We start from the raw sequence: 20611 nt of genomic DNA, 5'->3' as shown, positions 1-20611 counted from the left end.
TAGGAAATATTATAGCACTAAGAATGCTAATTTATGAGTTGTGGGCTTGTCATATTAGCCAGGAGAACTACACACTGTCCAGTACTGGGCTTATTAACTACTCTCCTTTGTTTGCAAAGCCATCTTTGAAGCATAACCTTAATTATCTGCCTGTTTTGGCCATTTCCCAATTGACAGCCAGCTTCCCTTTCCCTGCACATGTCCAAAAGGAGCTTTCACAATTAATAAGCTGCCTTTTTTTTTTTTTTTTTTTTTTTTTTTTAAAGAAAAGTTTCCTGTCCCCCATGTGCACACTGCTGTGACAATACAAATGGTAAATACACTGCATAGCCAGCAGAGGCAAGGCTGGAACACAAAACATTGTGAAGGCCCCACATAAACTTTCTCTTTTTTCCCTGATGTGCCCCACAAGCACCTGACTGGATGAGACAACAGCATCCACTGTTAGGTATTTATATAGAGACTGTGGTATCTAAGCTACCATGCAGGTCAGTGCCCTTCTAGCCAAGTGAGGTTTTGATAGATATAGACCCTGCTCAGTTTTAATCTACCCTGTACCCACAGAGCTGAATTAATATTACAGGGCCTGGCCAAGCAGCAGCTATGATAGGCTCTAATCTTGTAAACACTTATGCTTAGGTATGTATAGTCACTGAAGTCAACAGGGCTTCTAATGAGCATAAAGTTTCTCCTGTGTTTGCAGGATCTGTGCCGTACTCAGCATTAGAGTGCTGTACTCAAGCAGTTCCTTGGGCATTTGGCTGTTTGTCCCCAATAAACACAGACTGGAGATGAGGAGTCAGGAGAAAAAATAATTTTTAAAGCCCTCCCATGTAACATTCCCCCTCCCCCGCCCCCCCCCCAAAAAAAAACCACAATCCCTACACCTTCCCATGGTACAACAAAAGCAGTATCTTGCTCACTTAAGAAAAAATAGAAAACATCTGAAATTGGTCTCTTAAACTTTTATAAGTTTATTGCACAGGCCTCCAAATCCTTACACATGCAAGTAATCCTTACTCCAATTGCTGCTTCCAAGGAACGATTCATGTGAGGAACACCCTTAGTAGTAAGTTTGTAGGAAAAGTCCCTCGACAAACAGCAAATACTACTTATCAAACAGGATTTTAAAACTTTATATTTTATGGAGTGACACTGGTGTGTGAATAGGCTTTACAGTTCTTCTGGGAGTGTTTGTTGGCATACACTACATGGCTTTGAACCAGTCAAAATCTAGCTTTCACCCAAGCAATTTAGTAATACAACTTAATTACATTTCTACAGAATGCTACACTTCTGTTAGCTCAGGCTACAGCTCTCGAGTGACAGCTAGTACTGGCAGCATGTACTGAATTACATTTTAGATCTGGCAGACACAGCGTGAGTGTGTTACATCATTTACATACCTGCCTCTGCAGATAACTTTTACTGACCACAGCTTTGTTCTCCCAGAACATTAAATAGCCTTAAAAAACAAGCAAATAAAAAACCTCATGACAAGCAGATAAACATTCATAACTACTTACTTATTTTTGGATTGAAGTCCTTGGGGTTAGCAATATATTCAAAACATGCTTCAACAGCCATGCTGTAAAGAGTGAAGAATTTAAAATTAATGTTAAGAAGCGATGATCCAACAGATTGAAAGTTTGAATATTTCATTAAACAATACAGTCACCTGTCCGTTATCCTGGCTTTTATAATATGATTCATATTATATGAATTAACAGAACTGGCATTTTACTTCTCAGTGAATGGTAAATTACAAAACCAGAAGAAAAAGTGCTTCTCGCTTTTACTCTTTCAGATATTTTAAATAAAATAAAATAAAAAAAGGCTTCAAGAAGTTTTTACAAAAGCAAATTGTTTTTCACATTTAAATAAATAAAAATCTTGTCTTTCCTGTATTTGCTGGAGGATCTCTTGGAGAACTAATTGGATTATGACACTACAGGAGACTGAAACCTGAGCCAGTGATTGGGTAGGAAATATTTAGTCTGACTGTTTAACATGAATGGGCTTGATTCTTTATTGGCTGCATCCAGTGTAGTCATTTACACTGGTGCCGCAGCAGGATGTAAAACATATTTTATTTTTTATTTATTTACTGTCTGCTAATGGGTCTTTACTACGGAAGTCTTCTTCCACTTGGAAAGTTCTAGCTATTAAATATCTAAAGTAGATAATTGGTTCTTGTGACTGTCACTATTTGTAGAGCACCTTATAAAAAGCCAGTGCATGAGGAGATAATAGCACCAAATTATGTTTATCAAGATCTGTTTTTCTATAAAACTAGATTGGTTTCTAATTTATTTTCTGATACATGGGGAGGTATTTCCAGTTTCAGCTTTCCTAATATAAAACACCCATGTGATACTTCCCTGTGGATGTAACTCACAAGTTACCACCAGTACACCCCATGCCTTCTACCCTCTTACAGTGGTCCTGCAGCCTCAATATTTCATTAAGAATAAGTATAGAAGAATCAAGCCCTTCTTTGTATTACTCAGATTGAAAGGAACTGTTCTTTTTCTTCTGGTAGTTTGCACTTTTAGTTTGTTACAAAGTGTCAATGTTCATTGAAAAGTTATTTATTTTTGGTCTTTAAACTTCCATTTAGTGCCAGTGATTAAAAGCCATCCCAGGCTCTCTAAAATATGCATGTATGTTGAATGAAACAGAGAGTGATAGATCACATGGGACACCATGGGACCAATACACATATACATGACCCACCAACCACTTCATTCTTGCACTGAAGTTATATTAAAAACTTTTTAAAATGTAAGTTTCTAAGGAAGAGTATCATCAAATTTTATTATTGCCCAACATGATGTCATCTTGAAGAAGTCTACTACTCCTATCCCCTATTTACCTAACCTTTGCCTTTTGGGATCTTGATTAAGAATCTGCCATACAACGAATAGGTTTTCCAGTCTGGATAAAGCTTTAAGAGTTACAGGCTCTAAATTATAAAAGTTACAGGACACGGAATAAATGCACATAGATGGCAACCAATGGAAACCCATTCTCCTGGTCTTACTTTTCAGAAGCAAAGCCAGTTATTGGACAAGAAGATCAGAATATGTTTCACATCTATCAATCATACTGCATGTGCCTCCCTTCAGCTCAGTGGGTCCGCATGCCCATCCCCATTACACCGAAAACATGAAGCACTCAATATGCCAAAGCTTACAACAAAATAAATATCCTACCAGATTCCACTGGGTTCCAAACAGGTCTTTCTGTTCAGGTCAATTTTGTCAGGAGATATCTTGATGGTTTTCTTAATGCTTATAACAGGCCGAGATCTTTTTTTTTTGGGGGGGGGGGGGCGGAGGGGGGGAACAGATGTGAGGAGAGGGGGGGAAGGGGGGGAAGTTACAATTAGTAAAATAAATTATACGTTACTCTGAGTTTAACAGAAGCAGCAGACTCTTATATTTGCATTGATTTGCTGTGAAGATTCCCTACATCCTAGTACTATTCAAATAAATGTTTTGAGTTTCAGAAAGGTTAGAAATAAAACTTACAGCATTTTGAAGAGACAAGGTGGGTGAGAGAATATATTTTATTGGACCAACTTCTGTTGGTGAGAGAGAGAAGCTTTGGAGCTTAAAATAGAGCTCTTCTTCAGCATTTTGTAGAGAAGCTGAACAACCCTGAAAACCCACGAAGGTCGTGACTTGTATTAATGTTTTTTAAATCTCTATGTTAATGCAATGTTACGGTTGTCATTCTACATGCACAAGTAGTCAGGAAATTCAATGTGATGGTTCCCCCAGCAATTGTAATTCAGACCCTGTGTGTGTACAGTGGGTAGCAGAAGTCATTTAGATTAACATATATGTCAACTTTAATGTGCAGTGTGGATGGCTGAATTATGGCTGCGGAGACAAACATAATTTTTCACTTCCTGACTTTCATGCATGTAGGATTGCTGGCATAATGCTGCATTAGCAGCTTTATTTTATTTTATGTTTTAAACATGAGGAGTGCATTTCTTTTCTTTTTAAAAATAGGCTTGTTTACACAGATGAAGAGAATGGCTAACCCTGCTCCCACTGAAATGACTCTGAGTTTTGCCATTAATTGTAGCAGAACAGGGCCAGTAGGTACATTTTTGAATATTTAGAAGCTGAATGCAGCTGTGCTTATTTCAGTGGAATTCTTTCACTGACTCACCCCTTTTACACCACACCAGATTCGTGTCCTCACCTCCTGTTTATATAAGTACTTAGATTGCCCTCATCAGCATAGTATTGAGAGACACCAAGTGTTGTATCAAGTATCAGAGGGGTAGCCGTGTTAGTCTGAATCTGTAAAAAGCAACAGAGGGTCCTGTGGCACCTTTAAGACTAACAGAAGTATTGGGAGCATAAGCTTTCGTGGGTAAGAACCTCACTTCTTCTTGCATCTGAAGAAGTGAGGTTCTTACCCATGAAAGCTTATGCTCCCAATACTTCTGTTAGTCTTAAAGGTGCCACAGGACCCTCTGTTGCTTTTTACAAGTATTGTATGACATGACTAAAGTCCATCACATATGGGTTTTGCTCTCATCCTCTGCCAAGGGGGAGAATTGTGGGTGCAGTCGAGTGTTTTGTTTTTGTACTTTTCTTGGTATTTTTAGGGACTTTTAATTATGTGCATGCTGCTATGCTTATATTAGAGAAGGCACAGTCAATGATGGGATGGTCCTTAGGTCCTTTGGGAGTTTGTTCCAGTCTCAGACCGACCCCAAGAAAGCTCTGTCCCCTGAGGAGCAGAGTTGTCAAAGACAATCTTCATCCCGGGGCGATCTTTTAGATATCCTGAGCCTTGGCCAGGAGTGCCTTGAAGATAAGGACTGAGACCTCAAACTTGACTCAGACCTCAAAGTCTTACCCGTGTTTCCCCTTCCTACTTATGTTAGTGGTTCCGTATGACGACAGGAATTACATTAAATGGCAAAATTAGATCTTTCTGAAGCCAAATCCTATCCCCAGTGCAAAGCCTGAGTAACCAGGCTATAGGCTTAGGAGGTCAGCAAGAGGTCAGATTCCAAACTGTTCTGTGGCCACTAATGTAACCTGAGGGCTTCAGTACACCCTACATCTACTGCACCCGCATCTGCAAGAGAGCCTGGGGGGAAGATTATAATTATTTGTATTATGGTAGCACCTAGAGGCCCCAGTCAGCATGGGGGTCCCACATTATGCTCAACATGATACAGAGTAAAAGGTGGTCCCTGCCCCAATCAAGGGATGATAGGTAGGCAATAGTAGATCCACTGACCCTGTCGCTCACACAATATCTCCTTGCACACTGGTGTGAAGGGAGCCCCATGGAGCAGAGCTCCACATGTCACAGGTTTAAGAGCTACCTACATGGGCTTTCTGAATTCAGCCCCTTCACCCCTCACACAGCAGAAATGCACAGATTCCTCAGTGTTAAGGCCTTACTTGGTCATGGTGGGCATGCATGCATGCATGCAGGATTTGCCCAATAGCCACTATAATTATCCCACCTTACATGCATCATTCCAAGAGCTCATAATCTACAGTTCTCTTAAACATTGCTACGTTTTCTTGAGAAACGCATAACAAAAGCTAAACCTCAGGGATATTAGGTTATCTTTCAGCCAGTTTTGTAGAAGAGTATGTCTACACTGCACACTAAGCCCAGGTCTGCGAGACTCAGGCCTGTGGACTCAGTGTTTCCAAGTCCATGCTTGAGCATTCACACTACATTGTAAACCTGTGTTTAGTGTTGGATCTGGCTCTCACAGCCATGCTAATAAGCGATAATATGCTAATGTGTCTATACTGCTCTACACCATCCTCTCACCCAGGTGTGTGACTTGAGCAGCATCCACACTGCAAAATGACAGAGCTTAGACCTCAGTCCCAGCGGGACTTGGGCTCTGACCCACCCCCCTACCAGGATCCTTGGAACCAGGCCCTGAGTGCTTGCTGATCCAAGTCAAACTGATTTGTGTGTGGATGGAAGGGTAGTTTGGACTCAACTCTGAGTCAGAGCCTGGGCTAAGTGTACAGTGTAGACATACCCAAAAGAGATCAGACTGATATGTGTGTATTCTTCCCCAGCATAATTTTCAACCTCTGGAGGGAAAAAAAAATGCATTACAAACCTGAATCAAACCATTCATCTCTTCAAAGCAGTTCGTTAGAAAACCAATCTAGATTTAGTTAAAATACTATATACAGTACACACCTGTAAACAGAGACAGAATCTGAAAGTGACCCAACAGCAATATCAGGGTAGGAGTTTCTATCGAGATCCATATTTCCAGTAATAGAATAACCAAAATATTGAACACTGGATTTTTTGCCATCAAGAATCTAAAATCAAACAGATTGTTGGGAATAAGACATTTAAGTAATTATCATTGCTTTATACTCCAAAAATCTAGGAAATCTGGAGAAGTGGGGCATACAAATCCACATGTTCCTTTCCTCTGTTCTGTTTGTGCATTGGGTTTCCACCATTTGGGGAATCCAGCATGAGAAAAATATAACTGGCTGGTGAATAGAACATGCTCACTTGCACTCTTCCCTTTTGAACCTGTGTTCTCAGTTATGTAAAAGCAGCAGATGACTTGCACTTTTCCAAAATGCCATGCCTCTGAAGAAGTGCTCCTTTCAGGTGGCACTTGCTCCCGTTCCAGACCTTAGGTCTGGCAGATGCAAGGAAAGTCTGAATTTGGCCCTTAAATATTATAGGCCAGATTGGCACAAAGCATGCACTGCAATATGGCCACTGTGTGGAGTGCAAATTAACCCTAAAGCCACGGTAGCCAGCCAGGAAGATCGTACCAGTGTAGTAGGATCATTGGGTAGCTTAGATGTCCATCTCAGGGTTTTATGCAGCTTCCCATCACTGTGGTATCTAAGCACCATGATATATCCTCTACCATCACCCCTCCCTGCTGCCAGCAAAGAGTATATGGCTGGGCTTCCCTGTGCCCTGGTGACTGTTGTGTGCCACAATGGCTTCCTGGGAATCCTCAGGCTCCTTTAACACACAGCCAGTCCAGGATTGGGGGAAGCAGAAAAAGGAGCTAAAAGCCACTTTTGCGCAGACACCTTCTTGAGCTTTGCTGTAGCCAAGGATCTGGGCCTGCAGAAAGTGCACAGAGCAATGCCTATTGTGGAGGTTGCCCAGTATTATATACTTTTGTGGAACAAAACTTCTGATGCTTATAATGCTCTGCAAGGCTGAGCACAGGTGGTAACGGGTGTTTAATTACCTGTGCTGGCTTTGTATTTATTCCATTCTTGGATCCATGATATATGAACACCTTGCCAAAATCATCATATGGTGCCCCCACTGCAATATCTGTTGAAAAGGAATTAGGAGATTTAGCTAAATGTTATCCCGATGAATGGTTACAGTCATGATAAAGTAAGATGCTCTGAATCTAGTTTTAGAAAAAAAATATATGGACATTCATCTTCGCAGGTCAATTTTCTCACCTGGGAATCCATCTTGATTAATATCACCAATATTTTCAACTGCAATACCAAACATAGAATCAGTGGTTCCATTGAGACGAATTGGCTTTACCCCTTCCCATTTGCCTTGTTGGTTAATGTAGATGTACACAGCACCCCCAATTTCTCCGTCTCGGTCAAAATACTGTGGGGCTCCAACAACAATATCTTGCCAACTTTAAATGAAACAAAGTACAGAAATTTTAAAAGAATTCTGAGAAATAAGTGAAAATTCCTGGCAAGTTAAAAACTACAGGCTGAATATAATGTAAGTAAGTTGGTCAGACAAAGAGGCAGCTGCTGAGCAAAGGTCACTAGGAAGCACATTAAATTGGTTCAATAGTGAAAAATTAACCTGGCAATTTTTATTAAAGAAACAAATTGAGTTTGTGGCTTTCCCCCTCTTTTCTGTGCTGTATAAAGAAGACCTAAAAGGATTTTTGCTTGAATGTGATTTTTTTTTCTGCTTGGTTTCTTTTACATATAACCCATTCAAGTTTCAGTCAACTTTTCATCTAGCTGGATTGCTCTAACAATGAGTAGAAAACAAGTCTAAACTATTCAATAGTCACATCCCTTCAAATAAATTTGGAGACAGCACCCAGTGTACTTCTCTGAAAAGGAAGGCCAGACTTAGTATGCCCTATATTGCTAATGTGAAAATCAAGCAGAAAAAACAAGCAAACTGGAAAGCCTTCCCTATACATCCTAAAGTCAGGGGGAAGGGCACACAACTCCATTCCTCCACATTTTCCTCCATTTGCAAGTCATCTTTAGGTACGCTATACATACAATGCACTGCAGCAATACAAAATTAGGATTTAATAGCATGAGCTTAACAAGAGCCTTACCCATCATTGTTGAGGTCCACAACTGCAACATCATAGCCAAAAGAAGAGGCCAGCCCTTCTCCTTCAAATATATGCACAAGCGAGAGTGCTCTCGGAATTTGGGTATCTTTTTTCAGCAGAACTACAGCTCCACTGTGGTTGGCTCTTGGTGCACCTGATACAAAAGTTGTCTCTTCTTGGGAAACGATACCTTTACCAGTGTCCAAAGAGAAACCTAGAACAAAAGAAAACAAAAACCAATAGCTAGAGTTTTTTATTGTTAGAGCTGAAAATAATATATATGCACTATATTAAAGTGGTGCCTGGTAGCACTACTGAAACCAAGTTTAGCAAATACTGTATATCCACTACATGCTACCAATTTCATTTACTTTTAAATCAGCTATAACAATAAACACCTTATAAATGGAATAGTACACAAGTGTGAATACAGAATGATATGAAGCATATATCCATGTAATGTCTGTAGAAAGAAAAGACCCTAAGTGAAAGTTTTTAATATTACAGACATGTCTCTGTATCTCCACCATAACCATGTGTAGCGTCTGTAAAATGTACAGATGGTTGGTCAAACAAATCCGATACTCTATGGATGTGTTTTTGTATGTGTCTATAATGTGCGTGTAAATGCACGCAAACACACCAACCATCTGTACATTTTACAGACACTACACATGGTTATGGTGGATATTTTTTTAAAAATGTATAACTTAAAACCAATTTAATAAATCTAACCACTTTAATAGAGCTTAAGTACTTAGCCTCTAACAGAATGAACACTTATGAATTTCATACAAATGTTATTTTCTGTTATAAACATGCAAAACATTGTACAAGCACAGTATTTTATGTTAATGTTAGACAGTATTTGAGAATCTGCTGTATACAGTAGTGGTGAAATCAGCAATAACTTGCTAATTATGTCTATAAAGGAAATTTTAAAAAGCATGCAGTCCTAAATATTCAGTTTAAATTCTAAAGTTAATACATTGAATTATTATTTTACATATTTTAACAGAATTACTGCATACATATATTAGGATAATGCATGAATTTGTGCTATAAATCTAAATATCAAAAGTCATACAAATTGTGAGGAAAAATCTAGGTTAGAAGGGAAGTAAATATCAAGCCCCCAGTCTCCTTTTCTTGGTATCCTTCACCACTGCCGTTCCGATTCTCAATTACAGAATTAAGACAGAGTTTCAGATAAGCTTGGTAAGAAGGCTACAGTATATTTTGAGAGCTACATTACAGATCAAGTCCTCTCCAAAGCCCCTTACTTTATAAGCTATCCTTCATCTGAATCCCTGCTGTTACATGCTTTACTTGAATGAATTTGAAATGGGGGGGAAATTAAATAAATAAAGATTATGTCAAAGTCTGGATACACACACACACACACAGAAGGTATGACCAAGACCATATATACTGTCACCTCAGGTAACAAACCTAGGTAGCTATTCATCATCACACCAGTGGATTTGTCCACCCTTACATTGGGAGGCAATGTTTTGTATACAAACTGATCAGGATCAGTATCAGACACACTTGTCAAAAACAGAAGACCTGTGAACATATATGGGGGGGAAGAGATCAAAGAAGAAAAATATGGTAGTTAGGCAGTAAAAATAACTGCACATCACATATAACCTAGGGCACAGCAACTGCCAATTAATGCCAGGCTGGCACTGCAGTACTTACCAATGAAAGAGGAAGTTAATTTGATTCCAAAGACGTGTCAAATCAAGCAAAGGAGTTTTTAGAGTGACAAAGCCTCCAGGATATAAATGCAACATTAGCCTTGTTATGAAAATTTAATGCTGATGAACAGGAAGACAAAAATACTATTGTCATGCTTATTGCAGTCTTATTCTGTTCACAACAGCATGAAAGCTCCTTCATAACATCCCTAGCCCTTGCATTCCTGCCTCAATCCAAATGGATCATTTAGATCTTTAGAAATGCTATGAATTCATCTCTTTACCATCACTATTTATGGTCTCCAGCACCTACAAATTCTTGATCTGATTCCTGTTTAACTGCAACTGATGTTCTATTTCTTCTTGTAACAAGTCTCATTCTCACTTTCATTTCTTCACTCTAAGTGGCTCTCTCCTTGGCAATGCTCTCTCCCCAACATGATACTAAGAATTAATCCCTCTCTCTTTCCATCACCAGCTCTTCTGGCTCCATTTTACTAGCACGTACTTAAACCCATTGCAAACATAAAGAGTACTGGTGTAGAAGTGTCACACAAATCAGCATTTGGAGCAGAAAGACACTTCTTTCTCTTGACACTATTCAGTTTTTCAAAGATCCCATTCAGCCTTTATTCTTTCTGGTTTGTAATAGCATCTCTCATTTGGCCTTTCCTCTTCATTGTTTGCATTAAGCAGGACAGTTTTCTTTTGCTTTTCATCATGAAAATCACACTACATTTTTATCAGTGTCAATCCATGCTAATGATTAAAGCTTTTAAAAACGTATCCGTAATTGCCATGTTGTATTTGAGTTATTTAAGACAGCCATTAGCTGTACAAAGAGGCCTTAGGAGTTATGGGACTGGTAGTTGGGTGCAATGTTTATGCTCTCAGCACACACACACACAATGCTGACTTAACAGTTATTCTCAGAAACTCAGGCTTTACTACAGCTCCCAATTCTACATGCTGGTGGCCATGTGATCTAGGAGTATGAATCCACAGACAGTACTTACTGTTAGAGAGTGATTATAACCACATACTGAGAATTTGCAGGTCCTCATCACAGCTCTTAAATGTCTCATTACATTTGTAGCTCTTATAGGTACCTCAACGGAGTATCATTTTATACTTCACGCTAGCCCGTAAATGTAGAGGAGGATGTGAATGACCAAATATGGGTTGCATTTTACAGGGGCATAAAATAATTGCTTTCTGCTTGTATTTTATGGTATTGCACACCATTTGGATAGCGAGTGTTCAAGAAGTCTGAAGAGTTTTACCATCTGTGCTTAATCCTACCTAAATAACTGTTAGCTGGAACAGGAACTAGATTCTCAGCTCGGCGACTCTCACTACCAACTTCATAAGGCCCATCATCAAAGATATCCAAAGCATAAAATGTTTGATTCTTTTGCTCTGCACGAACCACCCCTGAAGGAATGAAATGGTAAAATAAAAATGGATGAATGACAAGAGAGAAAAATAATAGATATATGGTTCCTGATTGACATTAGCAACATTGTCCTTGTGATCATGTTTGAATTGGGAGGAAGAATAGCACACAGCCTGAAGTTATGTTTTAAAATCTCATGGTATTGTATACATATGGGTCTCATGATGCAGCAACTTTATGGTGCCATGCAATGATCTGGAAAATATGGTATACATTATTAAATTTGTCAACAAAAACACTGAATAAACTGATCATCAACCCTCTTCACTCAGCATATCATTTCACCCTTTCAGCAAAGGCATTATAGAGAAAGCTTCTAGATCCACAAGATTTCAAAATACTGATAGTAATTTTACTATCAAATTATCACTAAATGCAGCCAATAATATAAATTAGGTAACATCCTTTTTTTAAGAGAAAAAGAGCTACATCTCACACCTCTTCCTAATCAAAATGGGTGCTTCTCTTTAGTTAGGCATATTTAACAGTTTGCCAAGTACAGACATGTTTTTCCATGATATGAAAGCATATTCATAAAACTGATGTATTGCCATAGCAGTTCTTTGCAATTAACAAAGCAGTCTCTGAACTCAATATGCTCTTTCAGCTTGTTCAAATTTTCTTGACAGAAACAGATATTTGGAAGATTAAGTCTTCACAAAAAGTATACCTTGTGCCAGAGCTTAACTCAAATATTTTGCATGGTTCATGTGCCAGACACAGGTGTGTGAAAGAACACTGTATAACAGGAGTCAAAGATCAGACAGGCATTCTAAAGGAGGGGGAGGGACGTATTTTGCAGCTATTGGTGTAATGATGTGCAAAAAGAAATCTCTCTCAAAAAAAAAAAAAAAAAAAAAAACAGGCCGGGCATTTGAAAATTTCTCAACATAAACCAAAGGATAAAAATCTATCCATTATTTTTCTGAGTTTTGCAACATTTGCTAGGTGATATGTGCCAGTTGCCACAGTCTTTAGTTTTTACTCAGGCAGAACACCCATTAAAGTCAATGGAGTTTTACTGGAGTAAAAACATAAGGATTTGCCCTTGAATGTTTAAATATTTGCTCTGTCTGCTATCATCTTCCCATGATCCTGCCATACTGAATGTGTGATATATTAGGGTATGTCTACACTGAGTTTTAAAAACCTGCAGCAGCGAGTTTCAGAGACTGACTACAGACATAGGCGGACGAGCCAGTCCAGACGTTGTGGCTCAAAAGCTGGAGCTTGGACTCCGAAACTCACCCACCTCCCTGGGCTTTGGGCCTACACTTCTGCACTGCTGTTTTTAGCATGATAGCACGAGCCCCCCCACCCTGAGTCTGAAGACCCAGGCTCTGAGACTCACGGCTGCAGGTTTTAAACACGTTGAAAGGTACCCCCAGTTTCTACAGAAGATGACTGATGTCACAAACACAAAAGAATGATCTCAATTAGGATAAAAGTTTTAGTGCAGACATTAGTCTGAATAATTGCTCAAATGCAGAAAAATGAGATGTTGGCCAAATAATGCTAAAAATATGTATATACACACTCAGTGTGAAAGTTCCACCCTTTGAAACAAGCACTGAATCCTGCATGAAAATTAAGACCAGTAAGGTAGGGGTTTCCTACAACAGCATGTTAACTTATCTAATCCGTCCATTAGCTATTCCAATTTTTTAAAATTCCCCTTACAACACTGGTCCCCAAATTTTTTATCCCGTGCCCGCTCAGAGCCGAGGCCTGGAGTGAGGCCACGACTCCAGGAGGGGGGGGAACGCAGACGGGGTAAGGGGGCCAAAGTTGGGGCCATAGCTGGAGGCAGGGGACGGGAGCGGAGCCTTGGCCAGGGTCAAGGCCAGCAGCTGGGACCATGGGCGCAGGGCCAGCAGCTGTGGCTGGAAGTGGATCCCCAGGCAGGCAGCCAGGGCCGGGGCCAGAAGCGGGGCTGGGTGGCTCTCCCTCCCCCTGCCACACCATCCCAAACGTTCCTCTGTGCCTCGATCAGGAGGGCGCACCCATACATTGGGGAGCTCTGCCTTACAAGTTTTTAATGTGACATGAGCTAATAATTTAGCATTTACAAAACCGGGGTAAATGCTGAAAAATCTAGAATGGGAGAAGAGAGGGTCATACCTTTCCAGTTATAAGTTCCTGGTGCACCAAATACAACATAATGATAGTCTCTAGTAAAAGTAGCAGCTACACCTTGCTGACATGAACCAAATTTCTCATGGCCCCTCAGTCGGCCATCACAAAAACTCCATTCTCCACCATCCATAGCAGACTCATCATCCTTAGGATCCTTAATAGTGAGATCCTGACTCAGCAGGTAGCACCTTCCAATGATATCACGAGATTCCTGAACTGTGTTTACATATTGCCTTTTCTCATAGCGATGTGCACATGTCTGCAAGAAAAACAAAGATACTGTAGATAAGCAAAATATTTTATGCCTTCCGTATTTTTTTCCTGCAAAATTATCATTAAAGCCAAATAATGAGAAGGCCATTCTCTATAAGCCACATGCTCCCCTAGCAACAATAAGCATACAAACTAGGAACTTATGTCTCAAAGAACATTGACAACAGAGACTCAGAAGTTAAGTCACATCCTCTTGTAACGTCTGCATGCTGATGGGAAGAAAAAACACCACCACCACATAGGCTGTGCTAACCCATGTAAAGTTATTGGAAACCTTGCAGATCACAGCACTACTATACACATACTCAATATTTCACATAGGTTGGAGGGCGGGGGGCATGCTTGCTTCTCCCAGAAATGGCAGCATGGTTTGTGCAGAAGCCAGGCTGTCACTGGTTCCCTGTTGATGACAAGGTGAATTTGCCCCTCCCTCCATGCAAGTTAATACTGCCTCCAGTAGCATTACTAACTAACAGTTTTGGAGGTAAGGGAGAGCCGAGATAGGTGAGGTAATATATTTTATTGGACCAAATTCTGTTGGGGAAAAGGACAAGCTTTTGAGCTCCACAGAGCTCTTCTTCTGTGGAGCTCAAGAGCTTGTCCTTCTCACCAACAGAAGCTGGTCCAGTAAAAGATATTACCTCACCCACCTTGTCTCTCTAATATCCTGAAACTGGTGGCTACAATGCCACTGCAAACAATTCTGGAGGGTAGTAAGGTTGGAAGTGGTAGTTTTGCATGAGCATAGCAACATGGGGGAAGGTTCCTCGCCATGCCCCCATTTCTGATCCATAGCTGATATACTGTACTACCATAAGTAGTGTATTTAGCAATAAGAGCATTAAGATACAAAGCTCTATGGCATCATTCTGTGGTATCTTATGAAAGTTTCTTCCCTCTGCACCACTGAAAATAAGGGTATATGACTCATCATCATTAGCATCTTTAACAGAAAGTAGAATTACAAAAGTGATTTCACTCCACAATCCTGGAGTGAAAACAATCATCAGATCCACTGTTAGAGGCCATCAATTCCATTGTAGTTATCACTCACCCATGGTGAACCTCAGACGGAGGTTTGTATTTACTAATACTGACAACAAGTCCAAGAAAATGTGACATTTCTCCTGAACTCATACAAAAGAATTTGAAGGATAACATTTTTAAAAAATTGAAAAGTACTTTATGCTTTCATTTTAAAACCACACTTTAGTAACACCAGCCACAGAGATGCTTTACTAGTATCTACTGTCTACCCTAGATTACTGGGATCATGAAATCAAACCAATTCAAAATTCAGAGAATTAGAAAATCATTCAAAAACTCTGCTGTTTTCTGAGTTGTCATGATGGGGGGGGAAAAAACTTTCAGACTATCTGCAGTGCCTCATTCCTCTAGGAAAAAATTTAATTCCTTATGTTTAGGAACCTAATAGCAACAAAACCTAGAAAGAGTTCTGTAAAGGTATAGAAAAGCAGACAACTTTAAAACATGCAGCATAAGCCTAAGCAAATACTAATAAATATTCAAGTCCTATAGACTTACCACCACCTTTCCTCCTGGCCCCTGACTTTGGACAGTTACACCCATCCACTGGTCTTCTTTACTCTCCGTTGCTGGATCAGCTGCATTATCACAACACAGTTTTACACACTATGGTTAACTCTTGTCAGAACATTTTGTGCTTTGATTATAAACATACAATTTTAATTCCAGTTTCAGAGGGTAACCATGTTAGTCTGTATCAGCAAAAACAACGAGGAGTCCTTGTGGCACCTTAGAGACTAACAAATTTATTTGGGCATAAGCTTTCGTGGGCCATAACCTACTTTATTTTTCACTCCATGCAGCTGATGAAGTGGGTTATGGCCCATGAAAGCTTGTGCCCAAATAAATCTGTTAGTCTCTAAGGTGCCACAAGGACTCCTTGTTAATTTTAATTCAGTATTTGTTAACAACTCCATACAGTACCTGAAACAGCCTTTAGGTGGCACTGTCTATACACTTTACCCATACCACAAAACCTTAATTGATGAGGAGGATTAGTTATATCAATGAAAAAGGATTTTGTTGTGTGTGTTTTTTTTAATTAAGATATAACTTACACTTACTGAAGAACATGATCATAAGCAAAACATCTGGATTCAAAGTCAACAATATTGTTTTAGCAATTAAGCTAAGACTTGTTTTCACTCAAAAAATAAATAAGAAAAGCATTTAAAGAGAATAAGAATTAAGTTTTCCTTGTGATCAGTGATTTTAAGAAAAAGAAAGATGCTATATTCAGTGGGAAAGACCATTGAAGCCTACATCTGATAAGAAAAATATGGAAGAGGCTACCGTTCTCATCAAAGAGGACACGTGTGCAATGCGTCTCTGGGGATGTAATGTCACAGCTATACAACCCTCCAGTTCTGTTGGCTTGCTGAGATGGAAAGGCTCTCTCCCGAGGTGCTCCAACCAGCAATCTGTTGAGGGAGAAATAGAAAATCATATATTTTGAGGGACTTAAGACTTGAGAGAAGCAACAAGAGTAGAATCAGGGGATGCTATTTTGATCATATGTCAGTAGAGATCTGATTTGTAAACTATTGAAGGAGGATGGCATACACCATGACAATTTTTCTATTTTTTTTTTTTTTTTTTTTTTTTTTAAGTAGATCATTTAAAAATTGTCTCTCTCTCAAAGCCTGGTGGTTCTATGAAAACTGACTGTGCAACAATGGCATTGTGAGGTTCTCCAATTATCATCTAATGATTTCATATCAAATATACTCAGTTTACAAATATTTTTCCTTAATTGCCATCCAAGCAAATTCAGCCTTAGATCTGAGAATCAAGTTGGATTCTTTATGGCTAGTTAAGCTTCAACAGAAGGTGACCTTGAAAAACCCTGAAAATTTAAAAATCTAGAGCTGGTAGAAAATCAGAATTTACATCCAATGGAAAATTCTGTTACAGTATTTGGAAATTTGTTTTCCCAAATCAGGATGAAAAATTGAAAGAAAATTTTTCACAGGATTGAGTTCCAAAAATTTGCTTCAAAATGTTTCATTTTGACATTTCTGATCAAAACTAAACATTTTGACATTCTGGAATTGAAATGCTTAATTTTGGCTCAACTCAACATTAATCTGTGTCCTCCTGACCTGCTTTGGTATAATGTGCCACAACTTGCTGTAGTTCGAGTGTCTTGTGTCCAGAGGCTGGGCTCCCCGGCCAGACTACATTTCCCATGAGTTTCTTTGCGCATGCCATTCCCACAACACATCATATCAATTCAACAAGAGGTCAGACCCTGGTGAATCATGGAAGATGTAGGCCAGCCTGGAAGCCCAGCCCACAGAAAAAAAAATGAGGGCATGTGGCACCCAAACTAGAACTCACATGAGGCAACATGGCAACTCACGCACACATATATTAATGTTGAACTGACCCATAACAAAATGTTTTGATTGGTTCAAACTAAAATGCTTCTATTCAGTTCAACCTGAAACATAATATTTTGTTTAGATTTTCCTAATGGGGAAAAAAGTTTGCAAGATTTCAGTTTTTCAGAACCTGCATGAAAAAAAAAAAAAAATCAATGCAAAATTCCCAGCTCTATTAAAATTGCTTCAGGTCTTCTTTACACATCATAAAGGAGCAAAAAGAGAGCATACCTTTATTTTCTTTTCCAGGTTACCTTTTTTTAAAAAAAATCCAGTATCTAAGTACTATCAGCTTGTGGTTGCAATAGCGTAGTCCCCAAAAGTCTAAACATTTTTCAAATGGTTTTTGCCTAGGCAGCTGCTGTTTGTCCTTCGAGACTATTACTGTACCAGGTTCATGAACCAAGAAAAATCTTGAATCATCTTGCATAAATTACTGCTGAATGGTGCTGTAAATCTTAAATCTTATCAGATGCACAAGACAATCATGCACATTATAAACCGGCTCTAGTGAAACAGGTGTAGATTAGATCGATACAATTGGTACATTCTAGAATGCATTTTCAAGTAGTGCCCAAAAAGGTATTAAAATGTGCTGGAACTAAACTATGCTGCAGCACTACATGTCTGCCCTGTAGAGCACAGCAGAGTGGGATAAAAGACAGTTTCAGGCACTGCAGCACAGGTCATTGTAAACATGCTGAGAACTATTAACTTTACATTTTAATTTCTTTCATTCCTAATAACGTTCAATTAATCTTTAGTTCAATAAATCAAGCAAAACTTACTATAAAGGTTCAAGTCAAGCATCCCAATGCATGAACAATGCACTCTACTCACTCTGCATACCATTCTTAAATAGCAGAAGTCCATAATAGAAATTACTGTACTACCATCACAAAGTAAAGCTCAATCTCTAGTTAACGATGAGAGATACACAAAGCTAGTGATGCTGGGCCTTATGCACCAGAACGAGTTTCATCCTGGCTGAGGCAGTCCAAATGAAACAGATTGTATGTTGCCTAGATGAGTTCTGATGGATGCACGTGAGTATCATTACAGATTGATCATCTCTTTTTTACATTTGAGTAGTCATTGGACTGTTATTCTACATTTTTTTTAATAAAAGGAACTTCAACAACAAATAAATGTGAGCTTATGTTGAGAAATATAATTGTTTCTGCAGCTGTGTGCATTCTGGAGTCTATTTTAGCTCTTTTGCTGGTGATCAAAACCCCTTCTTCCCAAGGAACCAGAACAAAAGAGGATTTAAAAAAAAAAAATGATGTTTATTTTGGCAGGGGAAACAATAAAGATTAAAAACCAAATGCTTACTGTGAAAATGGAGTTTAAGTGAGTTCTTGAGTTTTTCTGAGGATGATTTGCCTATTTATTGCAAGCTCCCCCTTAATGCATAATGGCTCTGACTAAACCTTTAAAACACAAGTACCTACAGTCAGGCTTCTAGATCCATATTTAGACACCTTCATAAATATAGTCTGATTTTGAAGGTTGTTGAGTTAACAGGAGCAACATGTGGGTGCTCACCAGAGATTCAAAGGTTCAGGTTCTGTAACGGATTTTTCTACTTAATATATTACCATTTATGTCATAAAATGTAAGCCATAAAATATAGAAGATGTATAGCAAGTTAGCACTGCTGTCAGAACCTTAACTTTTTACAATTTCAGTTGTGCAGACTTAGGGCTGATTACTGGCAAATAACCTCAAAGGGTCCATGAATGCAAATAAGTTACTACTCCACATGGATAGAGTGTTGCAGAATCAGACTCAATGGTGCATTAGTCTACATTCATTTGGGGGGGGGGGGGGGGTTATACTACCAGGGGCACTCTGTTAGCCAATGAAATTGCAAGGTAATTAAATGAACTAATAATAGTAGTCTTACCATATCACCCTTGGCAAAACTTCTGTTAAGGATCATTGGACATAGTTTGCTTTATGCTAAATAAAGCTGAACTGTTACCTCCTAACTGAATACAAGGCGACTATTCAACCTCAACTCTAATCATAGCCCAGTAATTAAGAATCTGAGTTTTCCAAATTAAAACTAATGGAGAGAATTATTACTTTGGTGCTTTTGGCCAGGCTGCCCCCTCCATAGCTCCACTTTCATGGACTGGGGTGGCTCTGCAGCAGCCCTGCCTCCTTTTCCCCCTCTCCAAAGAGCACCTCACTCCATACCAGACACTCCAAGATACCATGAACAGGATTCCCCTTCTGGGGTCCAATTAATTAAGTCCTGCCAACAAGGGGGCATAAAACAAATGGAATTCAAACCAAGAAGGTTCTTTGCCCCAGTCTCAGGCTGGGCCCAGCCTCCCCGCCCTATCGGTCTGCTCTCCCAGCAGTAACTCCCAGGACTTCTTGCTTAGAGTTTGGCCTTCTCACCTTCACTCTACAGACCGCTATGAAGGAGAGCGATCCTCTTCTGAATCCTTTTTCTCCCACAATCCCAGTGCATGGTTCTCACAGAGTTTAATTATATTGACCAGCAAGAAGAGCTCTGCCTTCTCCACAGGCCTCCTCCCTCTGGCTCTCCACAGGCCTCTGTTTTATCTAACCCAGGCCTGATCAGACTACTTGACCCCACCACTCCCCAGCCACAGTCACCAGACCTCCTTCATTTTACCAACCTGCGGAACAAAGTGTCAGTCTCACAGGTAGGGCTGAGACCCTGTGACAGTGCCATTAGTTGAACCAATAATTCAACTACTTTTTTGAGCTGGGTGCCTTTGGTCATGACTATGTTTCCTCCTCCAACCTCAAACACTGATCATCAGCTGACTTACAATATATGGATTTGCTCCATCACTCTCCCAACCTGATGTCCAAATCTGAAGAGAACATACATGTTTTAATGCTACGGCACTGGAGGAGCAAGGTTTTAACTCCAGGTCTGCATGAAAGAACACCTATTTAACTGAATCCCACTACCGAGGTATCATTTTAGCTCAAATGAATGAGACCCGTTTCTTAGTGCTTAGGTCCCAAATTCAATCCCTGCCAACCAGTCTGTTTGTGTGTGCTTGAAGCCATGGCTCATTATAGTTAAAAGTACTTTATAGAGTAATGCTGTACAACACTAATAATCATTCTATTCAGACAGAATTATGGAGACAAAACTTACTTGTTTTTCCAAAAGTATATGGGGAACTATACTACTCCCCCCACCGCCAAAGACAACAGCAAAATTCCTATTGATTTCAGCTAGAGCAGGATCCGCCCCATGATTTTTTAATTTTTT

General features: G+C 39.5%; 1 protein-coding gene across 3 annotated transcripts in view; it reads right to left on the bottom strand.

Annotated features, from left to right (window-relative positions):
- The window catches only part of ITGA6 (integrin subunit alpha 6), a 33089-nt gene extending 17572 nt beyond the window's left edge, over positions 1-15517 (bottom strand). For 2 of the 3 annotated variants that reach the window (XM_065412869.1, XM_065412870.1), the window contains exons 1-9: positions 15458-15517; positions 13625-13898; positions 11350-11481; positions 8345-8558; positions 7476-7669; positions 7236-7338; positions 6214-6318; positions 3216-3311; positions 1527-1588 (exon numbers count right to left, since the gene is read on the bottom strand). In XM_065412869.1, coding sequence (XP_065268941.1) covers positions 1527-1588; positions 3216-3311; positions 6214-6318; positions 7236-7338; positions 7476-7669; positions 8345-8558; positions 11350-11481; positions 13625-13898; positions 15458-15502 — 1225 coding nt within the window. In that variant the 5' untranslated portion in view covers positions 15503-15517. Of the gene's footprint in view, positions 1-1526; positions 1589-3215; positions 3312-6213; positions 6319-7235; positions 7339-7475; positions 7670-8344; positions 8559-9796; positions 9914-11349; positions 11482-13624; positions 13899-15457 lie in introns of all 3 variants that reach the window. The other variant, XM_065412868.1, reaches the window with a different exon arrangement.
- Positions 15518-20611: the final 5094 nt, after the last annotated feature.

The sequence above is a fragment of the Emys orbicularis genome, chromosome 11 (assembly GCF_028017835.1).
Source record: "Emys orbicularis isolate rEmyOrb1 chromosome 11, rEmyOrb1.hap1, whole genome shotgun sequence".
In the NCBI taxonomy this organism is placed as follows: Eukaryota; Metazoa; Chordata; order Testudines; family Emydidae; genus Emys; species Emys orbicularis.
This window is presented reverse-complemented; position numbering and strand designations above follow the sequence as displayed.